Raw genomic sequence first — 19,091 nt, 5'->3', positions numbered from 1 at the left:
CAGTGAGCAATCAAAGAGAGAGCCAAGTGGAAGCTACATCCTTTTTCTGATTTAGCCTTGGAAGTCACATAGCATCCGTTCTGCCTCATTGGTGTGGACATATTTTTAAAACCAATAGCCCACAACATTTTGAAGCTTGGAATTTATCCAAGCTAGGGATCTAAAAATAAGTTTATAGACATTCATACAAGGATCTAAAAGAAATATATTCAGCCCAGCCTCTCCTCTTTTATTCATTTAAAATTTTATGAATGTTTGTAGGACAGTTCTCAAGGTATTTTCCGGAGATAAGATGATATTGTATAATAGAAGGTACAAAGGCTTTGGAGCCAGACACAGCCAAGTTTGAATCTTGGATTCACTACTTAATAATTATGGGTATTTGGGCAAGCAGCCTCTTGGATTTTCAGATTCCTTCAACTTTAAAATAGGGAAAATCAGTAGAGCCCAACTCAGTGTTCTGTAAGTAATTAAATGAGATAATGTGTGTAAGGTGCTCATGATGATGGTAGGTCCCTTCCATTTGCTCATTTATTTTAAAAAAATATTAACCATATACATTAACTAGTAGTAAACATATACATTAACTATCTAAAAAAAAAAGTATTAACCATAAACATTAACCATATACATTAGCTATGAAGAACCCTGCAAGAGATACAAAACTGACTCAGACACGGACCTTGCCTTCAAGAGGTATATATTCTAGTAGGGTCCTTGACAGACTGAATAACTGTAATACAACCGAGAAAATATTCAGTGTCTGGAGCAGATGTGGATACAATCCTTTAAATATGGGTTAAATTTGGATATATAGAAATGGAAGAAATTTAGAGGGGCAAGGGAAAGACCAAAAGTATTCCAAATTAGGAGTAACAGCTTCAGTAAAGCCAGAGCTAGAAAACCAGGGGACATGAATCGAGAATGACAAAGTACTTCATTACAGACATGGCTTAAATATAGGGTAGGAAAGGAGGTTGTGGAAATAGGGGTTGGAAAGGTAATTACCTATCAGAGTAGTTGAAAAGATTGAGAAAGCTACACTCAGTTTTACAGCCTGATGAAAAACATTAAAGCCAGAGACTTTTAAACCAATTTTCAGGGCTGGCTACAAAAGCTAGGCAGGCCTAGCTACTGAAGGATCTACTTTCCATGCTTTTCTTGGCTAACTCCTGTTTGTAGAATCTTTGTGTCTCACGCTGTAAACAGAACTTTCTAAAACTGATCATAAAGAACACTTCTCACTCCAAGCCCAAGCAACTGAGGTGTTTCTTTATTATTCCCACTTTGGAGGCTGCATCAACAGGGAAATGCAGTGAGACTGTTTTTACAGGCCCTTAGGTCACTCTAAATGTACTTGTCAAGACTTGGCCATTTGGAATGGCCAGTTCATGCACTTAACTCATCTGTATGTTTGACTTCCTCTTCTAGGTAATGAGCTGTTCTCTCCACTTATTCCTCCTCAAGAAGAGTAATCTATTTAGCAACTCTCACTTTTGTTACATTCTCCAGTCCCAGGCAGTGATGATATTCATACATAAGACCGAGACGTTTCTATGCTATGATGGAAGCTTGAAGGAAGTTGGAACTGGCAACCTTTCATTTTGAAGCCAAAGAAAAACAAGCACAGATTTTTCAGTCTTGCTAAGAATGAGGGCTAGAGAGATTAGCAGAAAGCTTTCTTCTAGACCCGCTATTCAGTATGTGGTAACCAAAGCCTCTATGTGCTCAACTTATATCTTATCTAACATACCCTCTTATTTTGATGAAGCTTATATGTTTCATCAAAAGAGACATGGTTGTGACCATTCTTGGTGATTTTGTGGGTAAAAATTGGAGGTTCCATTTTATCACCCTCTTTGTTTACTCTGAATGAATTCTAGAGCATGAAGGGAAAGGATGGGTTCTAGGTTTGGGATAGAATTCCTAGCCAATCTTGTGCTAGAACTTCCCAAGTACCCAGGTAGGTGTTTTTACTCCATTAGGTAACATTTGACGTCATGGGAACTGTTCTCTACACAAGTGCTCAGGGTGTCCTCTTCCTCTCTGGCTCTGATTTCTTCCCAGGTGGGAAATTGGCAAGTGGAGTCCATGTAGTCTCACCTGTGGGGTTGGCCTGCAGACCAGAGATGTCTCCTGCTCCCACCTACTTTCCAGAGAGATGAATGAAACAGTAATCCTGGCTGATGAGCTGTGTCACCAGCCCAAGCCCAACACGGTGCAAGCTTGTAACCGCTTCAACTGCCCCCCAGCCTGGTACCCTGCGCAGTGGCAGCCGGTGAGTTCTGGGGTTACCCAGTATCGGAGTTTGTGTTTGCAGCAGTGATTCGGGACAGGGAAAGTGCCCTGTGAGAGTGTTGTGCCATTAAAGGACTGTTCAAGATCTGCTCATACCTCCTTGCTTAGTACTCCCCCAACCTTATTCAGATCCAGATCTTTTCATTACGATTACCAAGCTCTTTCTACTGTACTGCCTCCAGTGATATTCATGACAAAGTTTTCACTGAGCTAAGGAAAAATTTTTTTAATAAGGACTGTGTGGTGGGTACATTTCCATAAAGCTACATTTTCTGAATGTGTGCTTTTTCTAGCTTTTGCTATTTAAAATTCAAAGAGATAAAGATACCAGGCAATGGCTTTTCTTTTTTTTTTAAACATAATTCCTTAGCAAAATAGAACGTTAGAAGTCGAGTTAATTACAGACTTTTAAAATTTTCCTGATCCATGGGGAACTATTGTTTAAAGCAGGGGTTGGCAAACTGTTGCCCAAAGCCAAATCCAGTTCACAACCAATTATTGTAAATAAACTTTTATTGGAAGACAGCCACACCCACTGTTTTTTGTGACGTTCCTGCATTATAAGGGCAGAACCGCTTGGTTGTGACAGAGACCATATGGCCCACAAAACCTAAACCATTTACTCTGCCCCTTTATAGAACAGTTTGCTGACCCCATTCTCAAGCATATATTATAATAATAAAAATACAATTACTTTATCCTCAGATCCTCTCTAAAATTAATATATATTTATCAAACTTTAGTTAAGTAACCTTTTTGCATGCCTTTAAAAAATACAGGATTTTAGACTGATTACTTGGATAAAATCTTATTGTACAATTGCCTCCCTATTAGAATATCAGACGTAGTTTTAAAGTGACAACAAAGGTCACAAAAAGTAAGCCTGAAAGGTGAGGGGGCCTTACATCCTCCTTTTACTGAAACAGTTTTTCACTCTCAGAAGTGTCCCACTTAGAATGATAAATCATGTGTTCATCCAACTGAGAAGGAGAGAGGAAGACAGCCTTGGTGCCGAGACAAAGAGCTGCCATTTCCATGCGTCCTCTCTGCTTCTTCACAGCCAGTGGGCAGAGCCCCTTCCTTCTTCCTTCCCCTTCTTGGGGCTGTGATTTAGCAAAGTGCTCAAAGAATCAAACAGTAATGAGTGAGCAACACACTAACGTATAAAGCATCTAGAAACAGACCTTGACTATATATATATATCCTTTTTGAGCTTAAATGTACTATATGGCTAGGTTTGTAAAGTCCATGCTACTGTGTGATGGTTTGTGCAAGTCAAGAGAATGTTATATGTTTTGAACATCTATGTACCATGTTCTGTTAAGAAATATATATTGTGACACACCTAATTGAAGTTAATCCTCACAATAGTCCAGTGAAAAGTAGATTTGATTGTCTTCATTTTAGTTACAGATGATATAACTGTGTCCTAGATGTGGTTTTGCCCAAGGTCATAGAGCCTTGTCCAGAACCCAGGTCTCCTGATTTCTGGTGCATTTATACTTTTACCTTTAATTATACTTCAGCTTCATACTGCACCACTAACCCATGATAACACTAAGAAAGGATGAGGTCAGCCCAATCAACCTCTACTGTTGAAACTAAGTCCCTGTAGTATTAGTTTGTGTTGCCATTAAGTACCTAATAAGTTCTGGGTAAGATGTTTATTGAATAACAAAATGAATAAATAGGTCAATAGTACTGCCCACAAGCCCTGAAATTTTTTACTTTGTATCCTCCTGATAGGTTTGTTTCATAGTTGTAGGTAATAATATTGACCGTGAAAGTCAGTGAAACACCAACCTCTTTCAATAGCCACACATGCTGCTGAATAATGGCAGTGACCAACACATCCATATACATGACCTTTTCCGGTCTGTTGCCAACACTGCCACCCCATGCCTGGTGGCCCTGTTTGAAACAGTTGATTTCTAAAGAGTCAATTACTCTTCCACTTTCCTTCGCCCTTGGGCCTGTTAAGACATGAATTTATTTTGAAAACTTTTTCTATTTCCTTCCATTAGGGAGAAGACTTTGAGATGAGTTGGATTTAAGTCCATTTTTCAGATCAGGAAAGTAATAATAAAAACTCTTTGAAGTTTAGCCAGTGAACCACTGACTATACTTTATTAGGACCTTTAAAAAGATCTTTTTCATACCCAATGCATAAAGATCTTTTTCATACCCCATGCATAATAATTGTGAAAAATATTCAAACATAATAAGAAATAAAGAACATAGAAAGTGAAAGCCACCAGGGATTCTATCTTCCAGAGAAAAATCCCTGTTAAACATCTGGTGCATAGGAATCCTTGGTCACTTTTAGGAATCTCTCTGAACCTAGAGGAAACAATAGACTATTCTTATATTATTTCCTAGAACCCTACTTCTTTAGTTAAGTTTTTTAGGCAAAATCAGCTATTACTGACCACTTATTAGGAGAGAGGAAGTCATTGTTTATGCTTATGGAATAAGTCAGGAGTAATTTAAGCGTCTCCAAGCTAATTGGCTGTTGTCCTAGGATGCCACTTAGTCAAGACATCAGCTGTTGACCATCCATTTGCCTGGCCAGCCCTCTGGTCCCTTGGCAGTCCTTGCTGGGAGAGGGGACCTGCAGTGCACTTACATGGTCTTTTCCATTTAGCTGCCTGGATGTACCAGGAGATAGTGCTGAGGTCTCTAATCCTTCAATAGCCAGTTTATGCTCTTTTTTCACATGAAAGAAAAGAAGAGGGTGGATTAAATGCTTCATTTAAAGGAAGACAGATAACAACCTGATGGCCATTGGCCTGCCTGAGGAGAGAAACTCCCCCTCCTTGCTTTTTGAATATTGGGCTACCACTGACCTCATGCGTATTACCTATGCCTTGCTTTCTGGGGAAAAAAACATAAATTATGTAAATTGTCATTTACCAGCTAAGAATGCAACCTCCTTTTTCCTTTGTAGAGCATTTGCCTGACAAGTAACAAGTAGCCAAGATTTACACTTTTTTTTTTTTTTTTTTTTGCGGTACTTGGGCCTCTCACTGTTGTGGCCTCTCCCGTTGCAGAGCACAGGCTCCGGATGCGCAGGCTCAGCGGCCATGGCTCATGGGCCCAGCCGCTCCGCAGCATGTGGGATCCTCCCGGACCGGGGCACGAACCCGCGTCCCCCGCATCAGCAGGCAGACTCTCAACCACTGTGCCACCAGGGAAGCCCAAACAATTCAGTTTTTTTTTTTTTTCAGATTCTTTTCCATTATAGGTTATTACAAGACATTGAATATAGTTCTCTGTGCTATACAGTAGGTCCTTGTTGTTTATCTGTTTTATATACAGTAGTGTGTATCTGCTAATCTCAAACTCCTAATTTATCTCCCCCCACCACCTTGCCATCCCCTTCAGTAACCGTAAGTTTGTTTTCTATGTCTGTTAGTCTATTTCTGTTGTGTAAATAAGTTCATTTGCACCACTTTTTTAGATGCCACATATAAGTGATATCACATGATATTTGTCTTTCTCGGTCTGAAGTCCTCCATTTAATATGGTAATCTCTAGGTCCATCCATTATATTACTTTTTATACACCTCACGAGAGATCATTTTCACAACTGGTGTGTTACAGCACCATGATTGAGAACCACTGTTATAGATGCATCAGTCAGCCTGAGACACCTTGATCATGAGAGTCTTCTGCTAGGACTTTTTTCAGTGACTCTCCACTGCCATATAATAAAGCCCAATGGCTTAGTCAGGCCTTCATCCCTCTGCACGTCTGCCCCTGCCCATCTCTTAACTGTGGTTCTCCCATCCCTGCTTGTGCATTCCTTCTGCCCATGCTTCTCCCTGCCCACCCGCAGTTCCCCTCCCCTCTGCCTGTCAAAGCCGGCAGGAGTCCCACCAGGACTCCTCTACTACCCTCCTGCTCTGCAGCCACATGGCGTTCATGGTCAGTGCTGCTCATGCAACAGTCACACATACCACCTTACCTGCTGCTTTCCCATGACACCTGAGTTAGACCATCAGGTCAGTAACAGCAGTAACCCAGTCTCAGTGAGAACCCACCACACCCATGCAGGTGTGTAAAGCATAGAGAATGGTGCTGAAAAGGTCCATGGCAAGTGTGCCTGTTCATTTATGGAGCACTTGATACATTTCAGGAGCTGCTTCTTATTCTAAAAAGAGCAGCACTTACGATGTATCCAGAGCAGTTCTAGGAACTTTTTTTTATTTTAATTTTATATTGGAGTATAGTTGATTAACAATGTGTCAGTTTCAGGTGTACAGCAAAGTGATTCAGTTATATATACATATGTATCTATTCTTTTTCAAGTTGTTTTCTCATTTAGGTTATTATACACACTGCTGTATTTGAAATAGAAAGGATTTTTTTTTTAATAAATCTATTTTATTTATTTATTTTTGGCTGCATTGGGTCTTCGCTGCTGTGCGCGGGCTTCCTCTAGTTGCGGTGAGCAGGGGCTACTCTTCGTTGCGGTGTGCAGGCTTCTCACTGCAGTGGCTTCTCTTGTTGCAGAGCACGGGCTCTAGGTGCGCGGGCTTCAGTAGTTGTAGCACATGGGCTCAGTAGTTGTGGCTCGCGGGCTCTAGAGCGTAGGCTCAGCAGTTGTGGTGCACGGGCTTAGCTGCTCCGCGGCATGTGGGATCTTCCTGGACCAGGGCTTGAACCTGTGTCCCCTGCATTGGCAGGCAGATTCTTAACCACTGCGCCACCAGGGAAGCCCAGAAAGGATATTTTTAATGCTAATCTAAAAGTAGATTAAAATCATTTTTAAAAAGATCACAAAGGAGGGAGTTAAGGTTAGACATGTGCTCATTTCTATAGCAGGGTTCCAATAACACTTATTAACTCACTTTTTAAAAAACTTTATTGGAGTATAGTTGATTTACAATGTTGTGTTAGTTTCAGGTGTACAGCAAAGTGACTCAGTTATACATATATCCACTCTTTTAAATTTTATTTTTAGATTCTTTTTCCATATAGGCCATTACAGAGTATTGAGTAGAGTTCCCTGTGCTATACAGCCAGTTCTTATTAGCTATCTATTTCATATACAGTAATGTGTATATGTCAGTCCCAATCTCCCAATTTATCCTCCCCCCTCCCCTTATCCCCTGGGAACAGTAAGTTTGTTGTCTTCATCTGTGACTCACTTTTGTAACTATAGGAAATTCACTTTTATTTTTAACTCATTTAATCCTCACTATCCTTGATGTGATAGTTACTACTCTGATCCTCAGTTTACAGATGAGGAAACTAAAGCACTGTGAGGTTAGCATGAATTCAGACTTTATTTAGTAGAGTTCATTCTACTGCTCTTCCGTTTATCTTTTAATCCCTACAGCAATCCTTTGAGGAAACAAGACTCAGAGAGGCTGTGTTTGTCCCAGCTCACATAGCCAGTAAATGGAAAAGGGACCTGTTTGAGTCAAAATCCATTCTTTTTTCCACTATGCAGTGCAGCATTCCCAAAACCTCTTTACAATTTGCCCTAAAGTGTTAAATTGTGAGGAAATCTGATATCAGCTCAAAAATCAGCAGTTTACATAAAACTCAGTATTTGTTGCATTATCCAGGGTAGTTAATCTGTGTATGTTTCCTCTTGCTGCTATAACAAATTACCACACACTCGTGGCTTAAAAGAACATGAATTTATTATCTTATAGCTCAGGAGGTCAAAAGTCTGAAATCAGTTTCGCTTGGCTAAAATCAAGGTGTTGGCAGGTTTGCATTCCTTCTAGAAGTTCTAGGGGAGGATCTGTTTGCCTTTTCCAGCCTCTAGAGGCTTCTGGCTTCCTTGGCTCATGGCCCCTTCCTCCAGCTTCAAAGCACTTCCCTGCAACCTCAGGTTCTGTCTTTATACCCTCTCTGTCTGACTCCAGTCCTCCTGCCATCGTCTTACAAGGACCATTGTGACTACATCAGCCCCACCTTGATAACCCAGGTAATCTCCACATCTCAAGATGTCTAACTGAATCCCCTCTGCAAAGTCCCTTTTACCATGTCAGGTCAAATGTTCACAGGTTCCAGTGATACGGACATAGATATCTCTGGGGTCATGACTCAGCCTGCTCCAGTCTGGTGGACTGTGGGCTGATGAGCCTATTTGTCTCCATTAGCACAAAGTAAAAGTCTGCCTTCTACTCTTCTTGCCACTATTTATGAGTTCTGTAGGCATCAATCTTATTTGTTTTTATTCTAAAAAAAAAAAAAAAGCTTTAAAACAGAAATGAGAGAAAAAGAGAAAGATGCAAGAAAGATTAAACTGAAATGAATGAGAGAGTCCACTCTGAAGCATCATTTCTATTTCTCTGTATGGCCTGTGTTTTATGTTCAGGATTGTGTCCACCCACGGTACATACATATTGCTTACATCTGTATAGAGACTGAAACAATCACCACAGCCCCTGTTTTCCCCCCTTGCTTGAAACTGTGATTATGTGGCTACTTACCTGTAAACCTTTTTTTTCTTTTCTTTTTTTTTTTTATTCAGGGTTACAATTCAGAATGCCTGTAGTTTAGCTATGTAAAAAGATATATGAGAGAAGAGTCCCTGCTGGTAATATTTAGGGAAAAAAAAGAGAATTTTAATAACTATAAATACTTGAGAATTAAATTTTTTCATTTAGATTTAAACACACCACACAGAAAAGAATGACTTTGATCTGGATTAGAGGGCTGAATTCTGGCAGAAAGAGTCAATGTAGTCATCAGTTTTGTTATATACCAGTGACTAAAATGTAAATCCTCATGAGTTAGAGACCATCTTTATTTAAAATGTTGTATCCAGGGAGGAAAAAAATCTATTGGGATATTTATCTTAGTTTTTAGTAGTGTATTTCACAAAGAAATGGATGCTTGATCCTACCTCTAGAAGCAACAATAAATGTCGGACTTCCCTGTTGGCACAATGGTTAAGAATACGCCTGCCAATGCAGGGGACACAGGTTTGAGCCCTGGTCGGGGAAGATCCCACATGCCACAGAGCAACTAAGCCCATGCGCCACTACTACTGAGCCTGCGCTCTAGAGCCCTCAAGCCACAACTACTGAGCCCACGTGCCACAACTACTGAAGCCCGCAGGCCTAGAGCCCATGCTCTGCCACAGCAGAAGCCACAGCAGTGAGAAGCCTGCACACCACAACAAAGAATAGCCCCCACTCGCTGCAACTAGAGGGAACCCACGCAACAAAGACCCAATGCAGCCAAAAAATAATTAATTAATTAATTAAAAAATAAATGTCAGCAAAACAGAGATCAGAGTTCACATTTCACAGGTGAAGTGTTTTTTGTTTTTATTTATTAGCAGAAAATTCTTTTTAACAATTGCTCTGAATTTTAGTGGGTATGCTAGCCCATGCTTCACGAAGTAACAGGAATGTTAAGCCCAGAAGCTATACTGTACACCCCTTGTACTTCCAGGGTTAAGAAAGCTTAATCAATATTAGATTAACAAGATAATTTTAATTCACAAAGTGGCCCATATAGAAATTCTGTTCTTATTTGATAATTTTGTTTAGTAAGTGAGATTCCAGTCCTCATGGTTTTTTTGTTGTTTTTCTGAGCCTTCCTTCAGTTTGACTTAGTTTTTCCCACTGTTATATACTAAACACTCTCTAATTACCCTTTGAACCTCTCAACCTCATATATTGCAAAGTTACCTCCAATTCTGCAGGTCTAACATCAAGCTCGATAACACAGCTACCTGCCGCCTTCCCCCGCAGAGCTGGCCTTCCCTCGTGGACCTTGTGCTGTGGGTAACACCACCATCTAGCCTGTTCTCCAAAGAGAAACTGTGCCGTCTCAGCCTCGTTTGTCCTTCACACTCAGTCAGCACCCAAGTCCTGTTGATTCCACCTCCTGTATCTTCCCAACCCCCCAGTGCTTTCTTCCTCTCTCATCCTTCTGCCACTGCCTTGGTTCCAGCGCTCACAACTAACCAAACTGCTACAAACAGCCTTTTACTTGCTCTCCCTGTACTGTCTCACCTAACTCTGATCTGATGCTTCCCAACCTGGTATCAGTGGTTCTTTACTACAGGCCCTCTGTCAAGCCTTTAAAATATTAATATGTGCTCAGAACCCCCAAATAGGGGTATGGCATGCACTGTCGTTTAGACTCACTTGACAACGAAACCTTTTCTCCCTGGCACATCTATTCACATCTCACAGGGCGGTACTCTTTGGAACCCATTTTCCTTTGCCACCTGAATCATTTCTGCAAATTGGATCGTGTTACCTCCTACTTTAAAACCTTTAATGACACCCCAGGGTCTTAAGAGTATGTCCAATTGTGTCCAAGGCCCTTCACTGTCTGCCACTCATCCGCCTTCTCAGTCTCCTTTCCCAATTACACGTTCCCATGAACCCTAAGCTCTGCCTTCTCAGGACTCCTCAGAGGTGTGTGAACATGCCGTGTTTCTCCGTCTGTGCACACGTGGTCCGACTCTGCCAGCGCTCCTATCTCCCTGGCCAACCCTTTCTGTGTCACTTCTTCTGCAAAGCCTTCCCCATCTTTTCTGTAAAGACTTGGTTGCACTCTCGTCTATATTCCCTCTTTTGTAAAACTGATCACACCTTAGGGTAAAGTGCAGTGACTGGACTGAGGCGTAGTGACCATCTTAAGTCATCTTAAGTCCCCAGCACCTAGTACAGTGCCTGGCATTCAGCAAGTACTCAGGAAATGTTTGATGAAAGAATGAATGCGCGAATGAAGAAAGGAATGAAATGAGTTAGAAGCTAAGCAGAGCACATCATGTTAAAACTGGCAACTTGACCTTAGAAACAGAATGTAGACATCACTTTGTGTTGGGCTCAATGTGTGACTCGAGGTACCAAGGAAGTGAACTCAGCTCTCAGTGAATTGAACTGTCAGCATGAAACCAAAAATGTCAAAAGAGGCAGAATTTATGAATGTGCTGATCATGGGGAAATCCTTAAAAATACAGGACACTCAGGCCATTGTATTTTTGTATAGAAACGTAACTTTTACGTGTTCCTCATGTTGTATTGTTTTTACTTTTCTTATAAAACTAATGAACCCATGACCTTATATCATGAAAAATGCATGGCAACAAGGCTAAGCAATATAAATGCTCTTTGGGGTTATTTATTCTGTTTATGGAATATATTTTAAAACAATACCCATTACCAGAGATCTACATCTTCATACCACAATATTATTTTCAATGATGATTCATAAAGCAAATATTTTTCATTGCATTTTATTAAATTTCTCTTGCTGCTGCTTTTAAAATCTTTTCTCCTTTGCATTCTGCCTCTCACGTCAGAGCTATCAGCCTCACCACGTAACCTTGACCAGTTCACAAAGTCATCACAGACTTTGGAACCTTTACTAATTTGAGATTTCATCTTCTACAATTTAAAAAAATTTTTGAAAACCACCTTTTCCTCAGTATACACACCAGGGAAACTTTTTGAGCGAAGTTGAGACAAGTGTTTAAAAGCCAAATGCCTGACGACATTAACCCAGCCAGAGGGTTGTCTGCCATCCCTGGAGGATCAGAGCACCCCGCAGAGCACGCACTGCAGCTGGCTGAAACCCACTGCTGACTTACTTAGAAGAGGCTTCTGGCTAATGATAAAACCGTCCGATAAAAGGTGGATGTTCAGCCCATCAGCTGGATGTTTGTTTTACATCTTTTCAGCATCTGGCTTGTTGGCTCTTTCGTTCATCCAGTCATCGGTTCAACAAACATTTATGAAGTGTACACTCTTTGCCAGATGCTATACTAGGCACTGGGGAATAGAAAGATGAATACGTTCCCTTTCCTCAAAAGTCACATAATCCTATGTGAATGCAGGGAGGTGGAGGAAAATAGCGGGCGCATAAGCAACCAGCCCTAACGGGATGTGCAGTACCCTTCCAGGTCAAGGTGGGGTGGGAGGTGACTTATACACCATGAGGCAGAGGGTTAAAAGAGGCTTTCCTGAAGAAGTGGCCCGTGAGCTGGGCCTTCAAGGATGTCTTGGAAGTTTCTGGATGGACAGAGAGGTGAAGGGCATTGCTCCCAGAGTGAACAACGTGATCAAAGGCCTGAGCAGAGGAGGCATCTGTGGGCCCAGGGAAGGGGAGATTGTCCACTGCAGCTAAAGCACCAGCCCACAGCAGGCCGGCAAGGAACGTGGCTGAGAAGCTCAATGCAGGTCAGACTGTGAGGGCTCTGAAGGACATTCTCGGAGTCTGACTTTATCTTTGGGTGTTGAGAATTTCCTGCAAGTTTTCTGTGTAGGTCAAACTTCAAAATAAGCTGATTTTTTTTTAACTTTTCTTGCAGCTGTTTTGTCATACAGTTGGCACAGAATTCCATATAGTGTAGGGGGGAATCATCTGAGGGTCTGTCCCTTAAATCAGGTCCTATCTGCAAAGTGACAACTCAGCTCTGTTATTTTAAGTGAGTGGTCACACTCTATAGCACATTACAATGTCACCCTTAAAATAAAACCAATTATTTTCATCTGCTCCTTAATTTGAAAGAGAGAAAAAATTAACCTGCATTTTACCTTATTGCCACATTCAGTAAGATGCTTAAATCTGAACGCTGTTCTTATTCAGCTACCTGTTTATATTGGGAGCATTTATTCAAATTGGATGGACACCCATACACCTTATAAGATACTCCACGTAACCACTGGCTCTAACAGAGGCTGCTCTGGGTCCCAGGTTTTCCCCTCCATGTTTATTTTACTCCCATTGGAAATGATGGAGGGGCGTTCATTTGGACAGATGGTTCTCAATCTTGCATAGAATTACCTGGGAGGTTTAAAAAAATTATTTTTAATTAAAAAAATTAATGTCTGGGACATATATCCCAGAGTTTAATGGATCTGAGATGGGGCCCAGGACTCAGGACTTTTTAAAAGCTCCCAGGTGGTTTTAAAGTGCAGCAGGGGCTTCCCTGGTGGCACAGTGGTTAAGAATCCACCTGCCAATGCAGAGGACACGGGTTGAGCCCTGGTCCGGGAGGATCCCACATGCTGTGGAGCAACTAAGCCCGTGCACTACAACTACTGAGTCTGCACTCTAGAGCCCACGAGCCACAACTACCGAGCCTGCATGCCTAGAGTCCGTGCTCCACAGCAAGAGAAGCCACCGCAATGAGAAGCCGACCCACCGCAACAAAGAGTAGCCCCCGCTCTCCGCAACTAGAGAAAGCCCGCATGCAGTAACGAAGACCCAACACAGCCAAAAATAATTAATTAAATAAAATTTTAGAAATAAATAAATAAAGTGCATCAGGATTGGGACCACCGAATAAGAGGGTGACAGCTGGGCCACAGCAGCGTTCTGACTCTTCTCAGGAGCACTATATCACCATCCTCACCTTGACTCTGGGTACACATCCCCCTTGCAGTTCTGACTCCAGCCAACTGAGCACAGACCCCCATGAGTTCGGAGAGGCCACTGCTGCAGCACGAGAAGCTCCTACAGCACAAACACTCAGCCTCTGTATACCGAGGCCTAATTTCTCAACAAGCACAAGGGCAGCAGATTCAAGAAAAGGGACTCTTCTTAAAGAAAGCAGAGCGCTCCTTAGAGTTTTAAAATAAAACCCTTCCACCCCCAGAACAGAGTGGTCATGGTTGATAGATTAGCTAGGGTTAGATTTTTTTTTTCTTTTCCCTATTTCGTAGCATTTGTGCCTATGCCTCCTTTTTTCATTTTTTAAAAAATTTTTATACAATTTTTAAAGGCTACTTTCCATTTAGTCATCACAAAACATTGGCTATATTCCCTTTGTTGTACAATACATCCTGAGCCCATCTTATATCCAGTAGTTTGTATCTCCCACTTCCTCACCCCTATATTGCCCCTCCCCCCCCAACTGACAACCACTCATTTGTTCCCCATATCTGTGATTCCGCTTCTTTATTGTTACATTCACTAGTTTGTTGTATTTTTTAGATTCCACATGTAAGTGATTTCATACAGTATTTGTCTTTCTAGCTAGAGTTAGATGGACTAAAAATGACACTAAGCATAGTGGCTTAGATAAGAAAGAGAAGTATTTTCCTCTTATACACACACAGGCCATCCAGGGCCGGTATGTTGGCTTCACCCCCAGGAAGATAGGCTGCTTCCCTCCTTTTGCCTATCGCTATCCAAGGCGGAAGGTTAAATTTTAGACATCGTGTTCATATTCCAGCCAGCAAGGACGAGGCGGGAAGGGGAAAATGCCACATTTGCTTTTTGTGGGTTTTTCCTTGAAGTTGCACACAACATTCTACTTATATCCTTTTGCCCAGCACTTAGTCACGTGGCACCTTCAAGGGAGGTCAGCAAATATAGTCTGTATGCCAAAAGGTCTTGCGCCCAGCTAAAAACAGAGGGCTGCTTTGCTACTGCAAGGGAGGAACAAAGTCCTGGAATAACAGCCTCCTGCCCCCCCCTCGGGCAACTGGATGATAACTATTAAATTACATGTAAATGGTGTGTTTGATTTGGGGTCCTGCTGAAAACCACTAAAATGAGGTGATTTTTCTTGTATCCCAAATTTCCATGGGTCTTGCTTCCACCGCCCTAAAAAACACCAATCCTACAAGAAACGTGTTCCAGGGAGTCCTTCGGAAAACCAAGCCTCAAATCTACCACCCCTCCAATGGGGTAGAGTGGATGTTTACACTTAGAGAGAGAGAGGAAGTGCCGCCTTCTCTGCAGGTTAATTCCCCCAGATCTACACTGGTGGCAGCAGCTCTCTCTTGTTCATTCTGGAAGCAGCACAGATTATTTTCACTGGGTCATAAATATGTTTAATCTTCTATTATATAACCTTTTAAACCAGTTGTCTTGGGTGGCTGCAAATCATAGTTTAGAACGAACTTTTTTTTTTTAACATCTTTATTGGAGTACAATTGCTCTACAATGGTGTGTTTGTTTCTGCTTTATAACAAAATGAATCAGCTATACATATACATATATCCCCATAGCTCCTCCCTTTTGCATCTCCCTCCCACCCTCCCTATCCTACCCCTCTAGGTGGTCACAAAGCACCGAGCTGATCTCCCTGTGCCATGCGGCTGCTTCCCACTAGCTATCTATTTTACATTTGGTAGTGCGTATATGTCCATGCCACTCTCTCACTTCATTCCAGCTTACCCTTCCCCCTCTCTGTGTCCTCAAGTCCATTTTCTACATCTGTGTCTTTATTCCTGTCCTGCCCCTAGGTAGAACCAACTTTCTAAGATTTAAAGGCCCGTGAAGTTCCTGGGTGCTCTAGCTACATATCTGAGATTAAGAGCAGAGGGTGTAGAACTTGCTACAAAATTCATTTCAAGGAGAGGAAGCAAAATCCTTTGGGCTGGTTCCTGGGTATTCTTCCTTTTCTATTTTTATTTATTTATTTTTTTTTTCTTTTTTCACTCTTGAGTCAAACCAAGGCTAAGGTAAGAATTAGCAGTCAAATGTGCTACTGTCCTATGCAGGGTCTGCTTTCTCTTCCTTCCTCAGTGTTCCAGGACCTGCGGAGGGGGCATCCAGAAGCGCGAGGTTCTTTGCAAACAGCGCATGGCTGATGGCAGCTTCTTGGAGCTTCCAGAGACCTTCTGTTCGGCCCCCAAACTGGCCTCCCAGCAAGCCTGCAAGAAAGATGACTGTCCCAGCGAGTGGCTGCTCTCTGACTGGACAGAGGTAGGTATGCTTCTCGGAAGGAGATAACAAAAGAGACATAAGGAGGAGAAGGCACCCAAGCTTATAGATACAGAAGGCAAGAGGAGAACAAAATAATCCTCCTAACACTGTGGAACAGAGTTTTGTTTTTTTAATTTTTATTGGAGCATAAGCATAGTTGATTTACACTTTTGTGTTAGTTTCAGGTGTACAGCAAAGTGAATCAGTTCTGCATGGAACAGAGTTTCTGTAAGCACTGATACCATATTGTGTAACTAGATTTTAACTAGGCTGCAGGGATGGGAGTTAAGCAGCCAGCCCTCACTCAACAGTCAGAAGCAGGGAATTGTAAACGGGCCCTTCACGGAACAAAACCAGGCCTCATTCCTTCATACTGTTCGGGCCCAGGATTCTACTCAGAACACCGGGTTCTTCCTCTACCTTCACTCCCGCCTTCTTGACCCCCCTGCATCTCATACTCCCAGATGTTTCTAGTCTCTCCTCAGGAAAGGCAAAGCCTCTCTAGTTTTTCTCTTCCAAGTTACTGGAGAATGAGGCACATGATTTATTAGGAAAAGAAGGCCAAGGAAATCCTGCCTCTTTCCTGTCAGTTTTCTGGCTCCAAAACATCAACAGCTTCCCAGCAAGAGAAGTTGATTTCCCCCGTTGCCCTGCATCTGGGGAGATGGCTGCATCGGCATTACCGTTCCTGACTTGCCTTGTAAGTTAGTGATAGACCCCCAACTAACCTACTTCTCTAAATCCTTCCTACTTGAGCACTAGCATGAACTAATTCATTGATACCCAGCTTCAACTTGTTTTCAGCCTCTCCTCCTTCTTTGACTTGCCTGCAACTCCCCCAGCTTCATGGGCCTATGTGTCTTTCATAGAGAAATCTCCCTCGCAAGCAGATACAGCCAAGAACAGAATGACAAGGCCTGGAGTGAACATCTCTGTGTCCCAGGCAGATTCGAGCCCCTCTCCTTTCTTGCATAGAAGCATCTGAACTGGCCTTGGTGATCTCACTGCCTCCTTTGCAGTCTTTCCAACTCACAGGACAGAGCTGCTGCTGGTTAAAATACATCACAGAGGGGAAAGCTGCCTCTGAAAATTAAGGTGCCATGTCTTTCAACCTACATTCTGAGAATTCTTGCCCCGTGTTTTGTCAACCCGTGTAGAGGTCCATCAGACGGTGCCTGCAAAGGGCACTGAAATTGAGAGGTAACCGATATCACCATAGATTTTGTAATTTGGCAGTAAAATTGCCTTCTGATGGTAGCTCCCCGCAAATGGCTCAGAACAGAAGGGGCAATGATTATTATTTCATCTTCTAGAAATAATTTTGTTTCAGAAGGATAAAAGATTAAATGTATGGAATGAGCGTATCTGTATGTGCATGTGTGAACATGTCAGTGACAATTTTTCCATGGATTGTTGATTTGGGGTATGGTATCATATATGAAAAATCATTAACAAAACTAGCAGTGCAGACGAGGGCACTGATGTATTTGCCAAGTAAGTGACTCTAGATGAAGATTTCTCCCAGGGGCGTCGTGTAAAAGGCGCTGCTCTTCTAAGTCTGTCGGTGATAGTCTTCCATGAGTGGGATGCTGAGAAAGGGACTTGTGTGTATTAGAACTGTCCTCCCAACTTCCTGGAGTTTGTGGCCTCTGAGCATATGGAACATGGAGAAAATCTGAAGGAGGGACCCTGTGATTAGGCACTAAGGAAAGGAGACTGCTGCATTGCAATCCCATGGGTCCCATTAAGTAAAGGAGACCTTTAGAACAGTATCACTTGTAGTTAAGAGTTCAGACTCAAAGACAGGCAAACTTAGGTTCGAATCCTGACTCCGCCACTTACTAGCTATATAACCTGGGCTAGTTACTTAACCCTTCTAGGCCTTAGTTTGCTTAGCTAAATATTGGAGATGATAATGGTGTTCGCTAACATGGTTATTGGGAGGCTTAAAAATTAAATGATGCACATAAAGTACTTTGTGTCTAGTAAAAGTTAACCCTTACTATTGTTATGATTTTCTTCCATCCCTCCTCATTGTCGGGAAAAGGAGAGGAAATAAAAGAAAGCACTTGACTGGCTGGACCCAGGATCATGACCAAGGCCTCCCACAAGCTTTGCTGGTCTTCCTAGGAGGTGGAAGTTACACTTGGGGAACTAGGTAGAGTTAGCCCCTTATCCAGGGAATGGTACTAGGTTCTGCATTATCTGGGCTGATGAATGGAAATTCCAAACAATGAGAAGGGGCTGGGAATGGTGGGATTTTAACCCCAATCCACTGAGGTTAAACTCAAGCTGGTGCCATACAAAAGTGCTCCTGGGGGTGTTCACAGGGTTTCCAGTTGCCCCTATCATCCCAACAACCCTTCCCTTGGCCCCTCTGGCTGGGATGAGACGTGCATTCCACACACCCCCACATGACTCCCCTTGGAGAAAGGAAGACCTGGATGATCTATGGGTGTTTTTCATCCTCAGCTATCTGGGCGCAATCTCATGGTTACTGCACAGAATCCCTCAGAGACAGAATTAAGCCAAAGTTTTAAACACTTCAAATAAAATTACTTTCAGATCCTATTCTGAGGAAAGGCCTCTCAAAAGACCTTACTTCTTTTCTTTAAAAGAAACACTTGCATCTCTTGAAAGAGTTGGCTATTCATTATTTTTAAGTCATATTTTTACGGAAATTCCTCCCTCACAAAAATATAAAAGAAATTAAACTCAATTTTCGAGCTAGAAGGAACTTAGGAGATCCTATAACCTAGTTGTTCTTTTAAAAATTAAAGCCACAAGACCCTTTTTTCCATTGAAATGTTTTTGTGAAGCCAGAAATCTAAAACAGAACAAATCAGAGCTGTTTTGGTTGAAGTAGTGGGTAGGTTGGGTAGGGGTCCTGGATCTCCAAGTGGTTGGGTCTCCAGACCACCTGAGAAGCCCCTAAATCACTTGTTCAACATAATTAAAGAACACAGTCTGAAAATCCCTGCTTGAGTATAGTTTCCCTGTTTTAAAGATGTGGAAATTGAGAGAAGTTTAGAAATTGAGAATTTTAGAGAAAGAACTAGACTTGACCCAAATCCTAAGCTCGTCTTCTGACACACAGTCCATTTTTCCATTTTTCTACTTGGCAGCACTAAAATGACCAGGCTTTT

The 19,091-nt window shown here is 42.1% G+C and overlaps 1 protein-coding gene across 2 annotated transcripts in view; it reads left to right on the top strand.

The window, feature by feature from the left end:
• Positions 1-19,091, top strand: part of ADAMTSL1 (ADAMTS like 1) — a gene marked incomplete at both ends in the record, with an annotated part of 469,161 nt that overhangs the window by 272,506 nt on the left and 177,564 nt on the right. For both annotated transcript variants that reach the window (XM_079706140.1, XM_079706139.1), the window contains 2 exons: positions 2,068-2,278; positions 15,766-15,945. In XM_079706140.1, the coding sequence (XP_079562266.1) occupies positions 2,068-2,278; positions 15,766-15,945 (391 nt within the window). The remainder of the gene's footprint in view (positions 1-2,067; positions 2,279-15,765; positions 15,946-19,091) is intronic.

The sequence above is a fragment of the Hyperoodon ampullatus genome (assembly GCF_949752795.1).
Source record: "Hyperoodon ampullatus genome assembly, chromosome: 6".
NCBI classification, from domain to species: domain Eukaryota; kingdom Metazoa; phylum Chordata; class Mammalia; order Artiodactyla; family Ziphiidae; genus Hyperoodon; species Hyperoodon ampullatus.
Note: the sequence above shows the minus strand (reverse complement) of the source record. Positions and strands in the feature narration are given on the sequence as shown.